The sequence below is a fragment of the Emys orbicularis genome, chromosome 19, assembly GCF_028017835.1.
Source record: "Emys orbicularis isolate rEmyOrb1 chromosome 19, rEmyOrb1.hap1, whole genome shotgun sequence".
In the NCBI taxonomy this organism is placed as follows: domain Eukaryota; kingdom Metazoa; phylum Chordata; order Testudines; family Emydidae; genus Emys; species Emys orbicularis.
Window position 1 is genome coordinate 24,356,500 of NC_088701.1, and position 15,118 is coordinate 24,371,617.

Consider the following 15,118-nt stretch of genomic DNA (forward strand, 5'->3'; position numbering starts at 1 on the left):
GCACTTGATCAGTCACTGCCTTGGCCTAAGTCTCTGCCCGTGTCTATTTCCAGCCCCTAGAACAAAGCAAAGAAGAGGACTTTCTCTGTCAAGACCCTTTGCTGGCACAAGTCCACGAGGAGTCTCTTGCTGGCTGCTTTAAGACACGATGAGTGTTTCCATTGGTCTGTCCTTGGTCTTTCCTCCCACCCCCATCAACTTTTCCATAGAATTCAAGGCAAGAAGGGATCATCATGGCCATTTAGTCTGACCTCCTGCATAACAGGCCATGCAATTTCACCCCCTGATCTTCATCCAGCCTACATTTTATGACTGAGCTAGAGCACAGTTTTTAGAAAGAAAATTCCCAATCTTGATTTAGAGACTTTAAAAAGACTTTGGGGCCCTTCCCTTGCTTTCCCCTCCTTCCCCTCTATCATTTAGTTTTAGCAGGAAAACTGGGTTTTCTTCTCGTCAAATTCGTTTAGCCCATCACACCATGTGTGGGTCAATCTCCTTTGACTGATAGATTTGTGCCACTGGCTTTTATAACAGAGTAGCTGGATGCTTTTGTGGTGGGCACCCAATGAGGTCCTGATCCTGCAAAGCTTTTAAGCATGGAGCTGTCTTATCAAATTCATATTCACATGCTTAAAATTAAGCAAATGCTTAAATGCTTTGCTGGATTGGCGCATAAATGGGTTAAAGTAGTAAAATAATACTCTGAGATCACAGTGCCATCACCAACAATTTAAATATTAACAGATTTCAGGATGAACTGACATTTGAGGGCTAATTTATCCTTTTACCTACTTACTTCATAGGGAGTTTAGGAAGTAATTCTGGATACAACCTCATATATTAAACATAGGGCTGCGGTGCAAAATTGTTAAAAAAATTATTTGAAATCTTGTTTTGGGTGATTTAAAAATGGGGTTGAGGTCAGGAGGAGTGGGGAGTTGTCTGAAATTTTGTGAAACAGGGTTTTCACTCTAGTATGTGAAAATTCACATTTTTGAATGATTGATGTAAAAACTGATTTTTACCCAAAATTTAAAGTTTTTCTTCTTTCATAAAGCAAGGCCATTTTCACCACAAGATCTCAAAGCACTTTATAAACATTTAATTAAACCTCACAGCAGCCCTATGAGGCAGACATGTATTTACTACACCAGTTTTACAAATGGGTAAATGGAGGATCAAATTCTACTCCCACTTACACTGGTTTAAATCCAGACTAATCTGGAGTTACAGCAAGGTAAATGAGAGCAGACTTTGGGGGCAGAGAGGTTAAAGTCCATATCTTCAAAAGTGGGCTTTAAGGCCCCAATCATGCAAACAAGCATGCACATGCTTAACCTTGCAGGATCAGGGCTTAACTTTGGGTGCCCAACTTTAGGAACCTACTGCCAGAAGCTCTAAGCACCCCCAAGTTCCAACATGAAGTCAATGAGAGCTGCAGCCGCTCAAGACCTTTGAACATGAGTCACAAGGCTCTCTAAACCTGGGCATCCAGAATTAGAGGCCTAAATGATTTGTACCCAAGGCCACACAAAGTCCATGGTAGAGCCTGGAATAGAACACGAGTCCCCAGTGGCAGCCCTGTGGTCTCCCCACTGCCTCCCCACCCACCAGCAATCAATAAGACAATAAGCAAATCATTTACTGACCACCAAATTCCCGATGACCATGACCATCATGAAGACAATCAAGCACATGGCCTGTCCTGCCACTTCCATACAATCCCACATAGTCTCAATCCACTCCCCACACAGCACACGGAAGACAATAAGGAAGGAGTGGAAGAAATCGTGCATGTGCCAGCGGGGCAGCACACACTCCACGCTGATCTTGCAGACACATTCCTTGTAGCTCTTGCCAAAAAGCTGCATGCCCACCACAGCAAAGATGAACACGATGATGGCCAGCACCAAGGTCAGGTTTCCCAAGGCACCCACTGAGTTACCAATGATTTTTATCAGCATGTTCAGAGTGGGCCAGGACTTCGCCAGCTTGAAGACTCTCAGCTACATAAAGAAACCAAAAACAAAGAGATACAAACAACACTTAATTCATCTTCTTCTAAAACAAACAGACAAATCCACAGAGAAATCATTATGGTGACAAGTCCTAGATTCTAAGGGATGCGGACCTCAGACCTCTACCACTGAAGTCAATGGGAGTGGACGATGCTCAGCAGCTCTCTGAATTTGGCCTTGTACGTTTTATATTCAATTCCCCTCACACCCCTAAATTAATTTCATGTTTGAAAAGAAAAAAAATCAAGTTTCCTTCTTGCTTAGCAAACTCTTGAGTGATGGATGAAATGAACCACATGAAATCAGGTGCCCAAAGGTTAAGATCTTTTTATAAATGCCTTTCAGTCTTCCCTCTGGACAAGAAGGGCCTGATATCCCCAAGTGCTCAGCACTCACAACGGGGGCCAGATTGCCAAAAGAGCTCATCTTCCAATTAGGCCTCTGAATAATTGGCCAAACTTTCAAAAGCTGAACTTAAGTGTCACAAGGGAAGCTGCTAAGCACTGAATTTTTTGGAAAGTCTGGCCCCATTTGGGCATGCTGAGCACCATGCTGAGAATGCTGGACCACAGCCCTTTCAAACATTTGGCCCTACCACCGGGGCTCAGTTTTCGAACGTTCTGAGCACCCCTAACTCTAATTAAACTTCTGGAGGCTACTGGTGCTCAACACTTCTGAAAATCAGGCCCTAACATGCCAATTATCTCACTTTGCTACAGCATAACATACACCCAGCCAGGACTGCCTTTTGGTAGTTTGTTTTTAGTCCTCTGGACAACTGAAGACTGCCTCTGAACAAAGTACATGGCCCAGGCTAGAATGGACTTTTTATTTTGTTTTAATGCCAAGCTAAGAACCTTATACTCAAGTGGCCCCTTCAAAAGCTATCCTTCCCCTGCCAACATGCAGCTGAGCTACCTCATTCTCATGCAATACAAGAGCTGAGTGGATTCAGTACCCTTCCATTCTCAGTCATTTATGCAGAATGATGTGAATGGATTGGGGGGGGGGGGGAGACAGAAGTCTAAGGCTATGTCTACACTATGCAGCTTTTAGTGACACAGCTGTGCCACTACAGCCGTGCCGCTAAAAGGCGCGCAGTGTAGCCGCTGTTTGCTGTCTCTCCTGCCGACAAAGCGCTGTTCACACTGGCGCTTGTGGTCGACAAAACTTTTGTCTTTCGGGGGTGTGTGTGTGTTTTTTTAACACCTCTGAACGACAAAAGTTTTGTCTTTCACTTGCCAGTGTAGACATAGCCTAAGAAACCTGCATCAAAAGACAAGGAAGATGCAGCAAAGGACAATTCACAGTTACCAGCCACCACTCCACTGCCCGCTAACTGGGGAGCTCCCATCGCTTTGACAGGAGGACCATGCACAGACAGCTTATAGAATTGGGCCCTGAAACAGCACTGTTAAAATATAAGATCCCAGTCTCATTCCCAGTGAAGCCAATTAGCAACATTCCCATGGATTTAATTGCAAGCAGGATGAGGTCCTAATTCAGGAGAGCTGTATATAACCCTTAGGACCAGATCCTGTGAGATGACAACTCTCACGGACTTCAGTGGGACCTGCAGGTGCTCAGCTCCTGCCTACTGTGCATGTGCAGGCCAACCGACCCTGCTGGTTAGAATTTCCAGACTGGAGCGAATGGTGCGCATGTGTATCCAGGTGTGGAATACACATAGGGAGCAGCACTCAAAGAAAAAAATTTTTTTTAAGAGAAACAACAACAACCCACAACCATAGAATCTCCCCCAAACAGAACCAATGAATATTTTTAACCAGAATAACTTATGTAAAAGATTTTCTAGTAGCTGCAAGACAAGAAACTTCAAAAAGAAATGGGAGAAATATGGAATACCAATCGGAAAGATCGCAGCACTGAAAGCCCTTCCACGTCTGCTAGACCCAGTTCCATTAAACTGAGGGAGACAATAAATCCGTCAAAAATGTTCCAACCTTCTTGGAAATAATAGTAGGGGTCCATGGCTATGAGCTTCAGGAACATTTCTGCTGTGAAAATTCCAGTGAAAACCTGGAGTGAAAAGGAGACAAAAAGAGAGCACGCACACATGCGCCCACACACAGATACACAAACACACACACACACAAAGATTCTCCTTAGTTTGGTTTCAGACAGTCAATATACATCTCAAAGATAGGTTAACAGTGAACTAAGAATGGGGACCCTGCAATGCTCCTTGTACCAATTCAAATGCACTGCCAAGGGCTTGCGTACAATGGGTTATTCCCTCCACTGGTGTAGCTGTGCTGGTGCAACCCTTACTGGCTTCCCTGGTAATCGTTATCATATCAAGACCTTACAGACAGATTTTCAGAAGTGATCGAAACTTTAGGGTCTCCAGCTATGGTCCAGCCTGGTTCCACACCAATGAAGTCAATATGAGCTTTGCCATCACTTTCAGTGGTCACAGGATCATGCCCTGAGGCAGGCACAGCCAGATCCTCAGCTGGTGTAAGCCAGCATAGCTCCGCTGATTTCAGTGATGTTCATCAGGCCCCATAAGTGCTGAGCATCTGCAGCTCACACGGACTGCAATCAGAACTGCAGGTGCACAGAACCCCTGAAAGTCACCTTTGAATATATCCGCCTCGCAAGTATTTGAGTCTGAGCCTGAGAGATGCCAAGCACCCACAAACCCTACTGATCTTCACATGAGCTGCAGAAGGAACTCTGCACCTCCTCCGGATCTGTCCCCTTTTAGAGCAATGAATCACTTAGTACAGTGCAGGAAAAAGTCATGGGACCACTGTGCAAAACCTGAGTAAAGGGTCTTTTGGGCAGGACACTGTACTCCTCCCTCTGAAGAGCACAGACACCCTCCCATGCTCCCTGGTTGCTACAGCCTTAAGGCCATGGAGGCCTCTGCAGAGCATGTGTTCCCCATCAATTTTGGGCATTGGTCAGTTGATCCGCAGAGCAGAGGAGCCACTGGGCTTCCTTTCTCTTCTTCCCATCCTCAACCCCTGCACTGACCAGAAAGACTGCTCATTGCACCGCCCTGAATCGCTCCATTTGGGGCCCTTTGTGCCCACTGGAGAATTAGTCATTAGCCCTGTGCTCTGACCTTTGGCCTACAGCATTACTGGATCTCCCCTGCTCCTCCATCTCCTCTTGAAGCGACCCCCTTCTTACCTTACTGGTATGGGCCCTGCCTGGAAAGTCACTTAACCTGGAAGCCATTTCACCCACCACGTGGGCAGTCCACACTACAGCTGTGACCCTACTAATGTTTGCTGCCCAGAGGAAACATTTCCCTCATGGAATTCTGGTAGTAAGGCAGTAACTTAAGGTAGTAATTATTCACGGTAAGTCATGGCCCTTCTCTGCTAATTGCAGATACATTGCAGTTTAAACCATTCCTTGGGCAGAAGGATGGCTAATTATTAGTCAGCAACATGACTGCCCACAACACTGCTGTAGGGAGAGGGGAACTAACAGGAGACAGTCTAAATCACAAAGAGGGGAAGATGACATTCTGGAGTAAATAAGAGAGTGCAGATAGCATCTAACAGCACCCCCATCTCCCAACACCACAACAAGAAATCTCCACTCTTCGTGAAACTACACACAAGTGCACAGGGTTAAAAAAAAGGGTGGTGCGCTCTGGTCTAATAATAAAAATATCTAACTCTCATGTAGCGCTTTTCATCAGTAGATCTCACAACACTTTGCAAAGGAGGGCAGCATCGTTATTCCCATTTTACAGACGGGGAAACCGAGGCACCAAGAACTAACTTTCCCAAGGTCACACAGCATGCCAGTGGGAATAGGACCCAGGTCGCCTGAGCCCCAGGCCAGTGCTCTCTCCTCTAGGAGGCACACGGCCTCCTTCTGATGAGTTGAAGTGTGATCATCATGGCAAAGAGACACCTTACCCCCCCCCCCCCGGGCCTCACGCCTGCTGAGAGGCAGAGATCCCTTGGCAGCAGCACTCTCAGTGATGTAGGATCAAGTCCCCTGCACTCCCTCTCCAGCTCAACTAGTGCTTTGTAGGCCCTATTCTACATCCACTGAAGCCAGTGTGAAAGACTTCCATTGACTTGAGTGGGCATTGGATCAGTCCCCCATCTGCATCTGCACTATAGAGGATCTTGCCACTCATTTCAGGCAGTGCCCAGATGTCTGGGAAAACACACAGACCTTCTAAAGGAATATGCAAGGATCTGTGCACAGAAGGGTGACAGGACACTCTTGTCAGCTAGTTCATTTACCCTTACTGTTATTTATTATTTGAATTGTTGTAAAAGTGAATTTACGTGTCACTGTTAACACAAAGCCTCAGAGTTTAACAAACCCTCTGTACCCCCTACAACATGTTTTTCCAAAGCACTCTTACCAGATTTCCTACAGTCAGAACATCTTGAAACTCAGGGGTCATGGGATGGTGTTCCATCGCCATAAACAAAGTGTTCAGCACAATACAGATGGTAATGGCCAGGTCGACAAAGGGATCCATGACAATCATGTTCACTATCTCCTTCAGCCTGATCCAACGTGGGTGGCACTCCCAGATCAGGAAGGTGTTGGCAAATTTGTACCAACAGGGGGGACACTTCCTCTGGGACTCTTCCAACTCTGCAGTTACAAAACAAAATAGCAAAGAGTCAGGTCTTGTCCTCCTAAATCTGTCTTAATGTGTTAACATGGCTCCAGTATCATTTCACTGCTCCCCTTGGCTGTGTTGAATCCACCTTGTGTCTTTGCTATACTTTGCTTTAAGCGCTTTGGTGCAGAGAGTCTCTTTCCTGTATGTCTGTACTGTGCCCAATACTGTGGGGCTGGGGCGTTTAGGTGATCCCATAATACAAATTAAAATAACAATAATAGATCCCATAACTGTTTTACCCAAGAGCCCAACCTGTGGGTTTAGGATGTGATTCAACAATCACTGCAGTTAACGGGCCTCCATCTACTGGACTTCACACATTGGGCCCTCAGACCTCACCCAGGGCCAGCTCCAGGCACCAGCTTGGCAAGCAGGTGCTTGGGGTGGCTACTCCGGAGAGGGGCGGCAGGTCCAGCTATTCGGCGGCAATTCGGCGGACGGTCCCTCACTCCCGCTCGGAGCAAAGGACCTCCCGCCAAATTGCCGCCGCAGATCGCGATCGCGGCTTTTTTTTTTTTTTTTTTGGCTGCCTGGGGCGGCCAAAACCCTGGAGCCGGCCCTGACCTCACCTATATTGAAAGTTGCACCAGTTTAGCTAAAGATGCCATTTAAAACTATGCAACACAGTGGTGTGGACACACTTAGTTCAATTTAAAACCCAGCTTATATCAATGTAGTTTAACTCAGTAAAGAATCAATTTGGGATAAACTGATACAAGCCTGGCTTAAATCAAATTAAGAGCCTCTACGTAGAGTTTTGAACCAGTTTTTAAATCAATTTAAAATTTTGGTGAAATTTTGAACACAGCTAAGGCCTAACTGAGGTGGTGCATGACACAATGCGGCAAAAGGATTTAATCAGCCAGCAGCTGATTAAAATGAATGTTGTCCATTTAGAGAAAGCCAACATGAATGCAACACCCGTGCCTTAAGTGGGTTTATTTATTTAAGATATTTTTACATTTCTCCTGGAAACTTATGTTACTTTTTGCCCATTCTTTGGCCTCCGGTTAGTCTATCCAAGCTGCACACAACTGTCCAAGGTGGTGGTTGTATTTTTGCTTGGGAAAGGAGGGGTGCTTTGGTGGATTTCTCCAACTCCAGTTCGTCTTTTGGTTGCTAAGAATATGGTTGCCTTGGTTTTCTGAAAGTTTAAAAAGAAAAAAAGGACCACAGCACTGGAGCTGTAGGAGTTTGTGCAGGAGGGAAGCCACACAGAAACCTTGCTCTATTTTCAAAGTATATATAATTTTCCTATATATTATTACAGGATCCTGTAAGAATCAGAGAACACCCTCCCACACAAACATACATCTGTCATTCTCAAACTCTTACAGCCTCTTGCAGAATATATTTGGAAATCAGAGTCATTTGCTCATCTCTATCTACTGCTTATTTCAGCATTTCTGTCACATTCAGGTCACTTTCTCTTGACAGCTGACATAGCCAAGATCTCAATGCAGTTCAGATCTCTCTATTCCTGGGCTTCAGGCAAAGGAGACTTTCTCCATTCCCCATATGTGCAGAACACCTATACATTCAGATTGAGTGACAACTATAGTTTCCCTTTTGCATATTGTTATTGGAACCAGAACATACACCAGTTGTTTTCACTCCCCCACACCTGGGAGTATGTGAGTGTTTGAAGAGGTGCAAATTTAGGTGCAAACAAAATGCACAAGTACATACTTCTCCAGTGCTTAATTTGTAATGAAAGAGATGCCAGGGCTATGAACTGCCAAGCCTAGAGGTGCTGGCAAGCCATGGCACAAATTAAGCACTGTACTTCTCTAAGGAAGGAATCACCACTAAGTTAAGCATCAATTCTTTGGTGCCTTCACAGCAGCTCAGCAAAAAAATCCATTTGCCTCCCTCTGCTCTGACTGCCAACCTCTCTGGCTGTTGTGGTTACATCTCTGCTAAACACAGCACAAAACCCACCTTTTCCATGGCTGCCTACAAGCAGTTGTGTTGTCCAGATCCCCTCCTTTAATGTCTTTCCACCAATCTCCTTAATGTGATATGCATTGTTTTATGGTAATAGCTATGTGTTGCATTGTTCTAAAGGGGAACGAATACAGCTGTGCAAAATGCTCAGAGCTTTCTAGCTCACAGTTTGGGGTTTGTTACAAAGCCACAACTTGGGGCCCAGTTCACAAGACTGAGCCATGGCTCAACAGAACCTGGAGGAATTTGTGGTTCTGAGTAGAAGCCAGGCAGAACTCCAGTTCCACACATCTCCCACCCAAAACACTGAAGTTTCAGTTGAGGGCAGGTTTGAAACTTATATGAATCCAAACAAGGGGGGAAAGGAAACCACAACCCCCCAAATTGTCACACTGATGCAGAAACAAACACATTGCTGCATGAGTCAAACTGGATGCAGAAACAATAGGGATCGAACCCACCATCCTTCAATCTCCTTCTAGTTACCAGCAATAGGTCTTTTAGTTTCTCCAAGGTGAAAACAAGGGGGCACTAGGCACACACAAACACATACATACACACTAAATTACATGGCATTGTGCACACCTTCTACAAGGGTATTAGTTACAACAGTCATTATACTGTTGGTTCGATCCTTTCTTCCATAGGATGCATTCAGTTGATCCATTGAGACCAAGAGAGACCCGGTAGGTTTCTTTTTAATTTCCACCTCGGTAGTACCCTGCAAAATTCACATGTCTAATTAGAACAGACTCTGGATCTGTCTGAAACTTTGCATACTGTCACGTTAGATAGATAGCACATGCACCCAAGGGAGAAAATAAGACAGGGTTTGTTTTTTTTCCAATACTGATGTCATTCCTTATTCAAGAGCCTGATGCTTTTATCTTACGTAACACTATGGACGCTGCTTCCTCAGGCTGCAGCAATAGTTTGCACTGCTTTAAAAAAAAATGTGGTTACTGGAAGCTTAGTATTTCCTATATATTCTTAATGTAGAGCATTTTAATATTTAAGACCAACCAAAAGGATAGTTTTAAACAATTGGCAATTTCTGCATAGCCCTTTGCTCCGCAAGAAGCCCAATTTAAATCAATGGGAGGAAGGGTTGGCTTGTTGCTAATGTACTAACTGGGACACAGGAGATCTTGGGTCAGCACCTGGCACAATGGGTCCCTGATCTTGATTAATCTAGTCTCCTGCTCCAACCACTCAACTATATACTTTCCACACACCGCCCCTTAGAGCTAGAATTGAAACCAGGAGTCCTAGCTCCTTAGTTATATAGAAATTTCTAATGCAGACAATCCTCAAAGAGACAGAGTCAGAGAGAAATGTGGCAGTGTACCTGGGGGCATTGTGACATTAGTTTTTCCTGTATTCAGACTGTCCATCTGTGTTAATGTTTGTTCTGGCTATTTATTTCACTCCCTTAGTTTCCATAAACAATGGCCAGACCAGAAATGAAGACTTTTCTTCTGCATGAGCACAAGGATTTGCAGCCTTAGAAAAACTACGGACTCTAAATATTAAAGAGCATTTGCACAGATTTTTCTGTGAATTTCACTGAGGTACAAAGCAGCATAAACTCCACATTTCTGCTAGTGCAACAGAGAGCACTGATGTTATTTTGTGTATTGTTACATCTACCAAAAACCAAATAAAGAGAAGTCATTTTTTACTTGAGCAACCAAAAAAAAGGGGGTAGGGGGTGGGAAAAAGCATCAGTAATAAAGGGACTGGCCTGTGTTCAAATGCATTTGCAGTCATATGGCTGCATCTTGTGAACACAAGCACAACAAGGTGCTCACAAGTCAGGCAACTGTGCAACAATACAGCCTCATTTGGTCCCCAAATGTGGGATTATTTCAGTACCTGTATCTGAAAATTGGGGTCCTGACAAGTGGTCAGCCCTTGGCAGCGCATTGAGAACAGGAGAGACCTTCTCACATTCCAGCCCACTGAGAACAATGTGAGCTGCTGGTAATTACGGACAGACTATCGTGCAAGGGCCCAGTGCTCTCAACTCCTATTCAAGTCAACAGCCAAAATCTGGATTTTGTTATACAAGACAGATGTCATCATTTCTTCGGCTTTGCTCCAGTAAAGGACTAATCTTACCCAGTGGGAGCAAATCTAGGCCCAGAAATCTGTGTGTGCTACCAACGGTTTATTGCTTTGCCCTCAATATAGGAGTCTGCCATCAGTTGCTTGTGAAAAGAACACATGTGCCTTAAACAGCCTTCTGTCTCCCTTTCTTAAGGAAATGAGATACTTACTCTATGAGTGACTAAGGTATCCTGCATAACCCATGTGATTCCTCAGTGGTCATGATGGTTAATTGGTATTTGCATTGTTTAACTACAGGTATAGCCAGTTACCAAAAAGAACTGCCAAGTAACCAGTGTATCCAGTATCACATAATACAGAAGTCTCTCTTCAGGTGTCTTTCATGCATTCATCATGCTAATTACAGTTTCTAATATTTCCATGCTGTGTTAGAAAAAGAACAAAATATTCAAACTACACATTATATTAACATGCTAACTGGGGAAGAAGGTAAGAACTAAAGTTTAACGTAACTAAGGAAGGGTCAATAAATGGGGTCAAGGATGAATCAAGGATTAGAGGGTATTAATTTAGGTTGCAAAAATTAAAAAAAAAACTGCTTGGAATTTACAAACACACTAGCTGAATTTTCCCCAAAAGCTATTTTTTTTAGACAGCTCACAAATGATCTTGCTACCCTTTCTTTTTATCGAAGGCCAAACAATCCCTTCTAACTAGCACATAATAGTACAGCTCTCTCCTGCTTTCTAGACTAATTTGTTTTTTTGACATATTTTTAAATGAATTTTTTGACTGAAGTTCATTCAACCCTTTTATTTTAAAAGGTCACTGTCAAGAGAAAAATCAGATATTAAAAAAATACAAAGAAAAATTATTTTCCTCCATTGTGTTAAAAATTTCCCTTGTGGAAAAGTCCTGTAGAATTTGATGGAGATTAAATCAATATGATTCAATAGACATCATCCTAAACAATTTATAGAATGTAAAGGCCCTGATTTGACAACCTGAGCCAAACTGATGTACAGCAATGCGCATGACTGAACAGATCAATATGCAGAAATCAGATTGCGGGATTGGGGCCTGATAATTATATTATGCTCTACGGTTCCATAGGCTGGTTTTTAAAATTCTATTGCAAGATTGGTTTCAGAGTAGCAGCCGTGTTAGTCTGTATCCGCAAAAATAACAGGAGTACTTGTGGCACCTTAGAGACTAACAAATTTATTAGAGCATAAGCTTTCTTGTAGCCCACGAAAGCTTATGCTCTAATAAATTTGTTAGTCTCTAAGGTGCCACAAGTACTCCTGTTATTATTGCAAGATTGTCTTTGTTAAATTCTATAGGATTTCACACAGTAGGATGAGATGATTACAATGGAAGGATTTTAAAAATTAAATTAAGTTTACTTTCCAGCCATCTAAACTGATGGTTTCATTTTCTGCATTTCATTCCACTTGGGCAGTGAAACTAGAGTGGTCAGAGTCTCTGCTCTATTTATAGTCAGTTTCACCTCCTGTTTCTCGTGAACTAGTGCCATGATGGGAAAGTTTAAATCTAAAATGAAACTGTTTTCTTTGAAATTAATTTTCTTAATTCCATTAAAACATTTATTTCTTACTAGGTTTTGTAATATATATTACACAAAATAACAAAACCTATATTTTGGATCTAAATTACTTGACAGTGTTTCCTTTTAAGCCTCATATTTCACCTGGATTCCCCTTCTCATAGGTCTGATCTTCCCCAATGCTGTCACTCATGGTGCCTGATTTGGTTCTTTGTTTGAAATTGCTCTCTCACTCTCTCCTTCCTTCACTTCTAGGACCCCAATCCTGCAAGCTGGTCCAGGCAGGAGTGTGGCTCCCAAAAGCTGCTCCACTTACCCACTGAAGTTCATGGAACTCCTTTGGAGTGTACAGAGGTAAGAGTTTGTTCCACCTAGAACTGACTGCAGGATCGTGGCCTTCGAATGTAAAAATTCTCTGCCCTGTTTACATTTGTTTTTAAAATTATTCCTCCATAAAGGATTTTTCTTTTAAATTTCGTGGGATTTTAAAAATTTCTCTGCCTTTTATTTCCCTTTAAATTCCCAAATAACATTCCTCAGTTGTGGAGAAACTTTCCAGCAAATCTTGGTCTATTTCCCCTCCCACACCTCTGAAAAAAATTGTTCCTAAGAATTGCCATGACAAATGGCAGGTTTATTATATCCTTAATGAAAACCTCAATTCCAAGCCTTTTTTTCCCCCCAGGAAGCCAGGAGGCAGATGTGGGTCAGTAGGTTACTACAAGAAGAAAGGAAGGGAGTAACTGAAGCATGGCAGTCTTTGAATCCAATACAGACTATAGTCTGTGGTTAGACAAACCAATTTTCATTCCATCAGGGTGTCCATTTGGCTTGGAGGGCGGCATACAGGAAAGCAGGAAAGGGCAGACCGCCATGCCTAAACTATCTACTCATTGACTTCCTTACACTGTCATCGGTAGCTGCCTTATCTATTTTCACCTCAGGCAGAAGGCGTCCCATGGGCCTATTGGATGCTGGGCCGCCAATAAGGGACACCACGCCATTACAATCCACTGTGCTGTTCCTTTTCACGTTCCGGCGGATGCTGGGAAAGATCCGTGAGGACCGGCTGCCCTGGCTGTAGCCACTGTAGCCGCTGTAGCTGCTTCTCCGTTCCCGGCCACGGAAGGGGATGAAAAGGGAATCTCTCCTGCCTTCGCTCTCCTCCACTGTGCTGTGCTCATCATCAGCAAATTCGTTCTCTGAACCTGGATCACGGAAGCGCCCTCTGAAGCTGAAGATGCTGCTCTTGCTGTTGTGCCGGGAGAGGAAAGGGGAGCCTGGGATGCTGAGAAGGGACTGGGAGGGAGAAGAGAAAGAACAGCGATGGTGTGAATGATAGAGAGAAAAGATATCACAGAAGGCCACTCTCATCCCTGGAACTTGGCCCATCCATTCACACTGGACAAGTCAGTGCAATTGTCAGTTTGGTACAAATGAGCTCACTACTGTTCTTAAAGGGTAGTTACCTGCATTCCATAAATCACATCACTTAAACTGAAAGCTCTTTGGGACAGAGAGCGCCTTTTTGTTCTGGTCTGTACAGTGCCCAGCATAGAATCATAGAACTGGAAGGGACCTCGAGAGGTCATCTAGTCCAGTCCCCTGCACTCGTGGCAGGACTAATTATCTAGACCATCCCTGACAGGTGTTTGTCCAACCTGCTCTTAAAAATCCCCAATGATGGAGATTCCACAACCTCCCTAGGCAATTTATTCCAGTGCTTAACCACTCTGACAGTTAGGAAGTTTTTCCTAATGTCCAACCTAAACTGCCCTTGCTGCAATTTAAGCCCATTGCTTCTTGTCCTATCCTCAAAGGTTAAGAAGAACAATTTTTCTCCCTCCTCCTTGTAACAACCTTTTATGTACTTGAAAACTGTTATCATGTCCCCTCTCAGTCTTCTCTTCTCCAGACTAAACAAACCCAATTTTTTCAATCTTCCCTCATAGGTCATGTTTTCTAGACCTTTAATCATTTTTGTTGCTCTTCTCTGGACTCTCTCCAATTTGTCCACATCTTTCCTGAAACGTGGCGCCCAGAACTGGACACAATACTCCAGTTGAGGCCTAATCAGCGCAGAGTAGAGCAAAAGAATTACTCCTCATGTCTTGCTTACAATACTCCTGCTAATACATCCCAGAATGATGTTTGCTTTTTTTGCAACAGTGTTACACTGTTGACTCATATTTAGCTTGTGATCCACTATGACCCCCCAGATCCCTTTCCGCAGTACTCCTTCCTAGGCAGTCATTTCTCATTTTGTATGTGTGCAACTGATTGTTCCTTCTTAAGCGGAGTACTTTGCATTTGTCCTTATTGAATTTCATCCTATTTAGTTCAGACCATTTCTCGAGTTTGTCCAGAACATTTTGAATTTTAATCCTATCCTCCGAAGCACTTGCAACTCCTCCCAGCTTGGTATCGTCTGCAAACTTTATAAATGTGCTCTCTATGCCATTATCTAAATCACTGATGAAGATATTGAACAGAACCAGACCCAGACCCGATCCCTGCAGGACCCCACTCGTTATGCCCTTCCAGCATGACTGTGAACCACTGATAACTACTCTCTGGAAACGATTTTCCAACCAGTTATGCACCCACCTTATAATAGCTCCATCTATGTTGTATTTCCCTAGTTTGTTTGAGAGACGGTCATGTGAGACAGTATCAAAAGCCTTATTAAAGACAATATATACCACATCTACCACTTCCCCCCTATCCACAAGCCTTGTTACCCTATCAAAGAAAGCTATCAGGTTGGTTTGACACGATTTGTTCTTGACAAATCCATGCTAACTGTTACTTATCACCTCATTATCTTCTAGGTGTTTACAAACTGATTGCATAATTATTTGCTCCATTATCTTTCCGGGT

General features: G+C 43.6%; 1 protein-coding gene across 6 annotated transcripts in view; it reads right to left on the reverse strand.

Annotated features, from left to right (window-relative positions):
* SCN8A (sodium voltage-gated channel alpha subunit 8) overlaps positions 1–15,118 on the reverse strand; it is a 94,528-nt gene that overhangs the window by 28,514 nt on the left and 50,896 nt on the right. For all 6 annotated transcript variants that reach the window (XM_065419192.1, XM_065419193.1, XM_065419188.1 and 3 more), the window contains exons 11-15: positions 13,178–13,537; positions 9,187–9,322; positions 6,385–6,623; positions 3,885–4,058; positions 1,650–2,006 (exon numbers count right to left, since the gene is read on the reverse strand). In XM_065419192.1, coding sequence (XP_065275264.1) covers positions 1,650–2,006; positions 3,885–4,058; positions 6,385–6,623; positions 9,187–9,322; positions 13,178–13,537 — 1,266 coding nt within the window. The remainder of the gene's footprint in view (positions 1–1,649; positions 2,007–3,884; positions 4,059–6,384; positions 6,624–9,186; positions 9,323–13,177; positions 13,538–15,118) is intronic.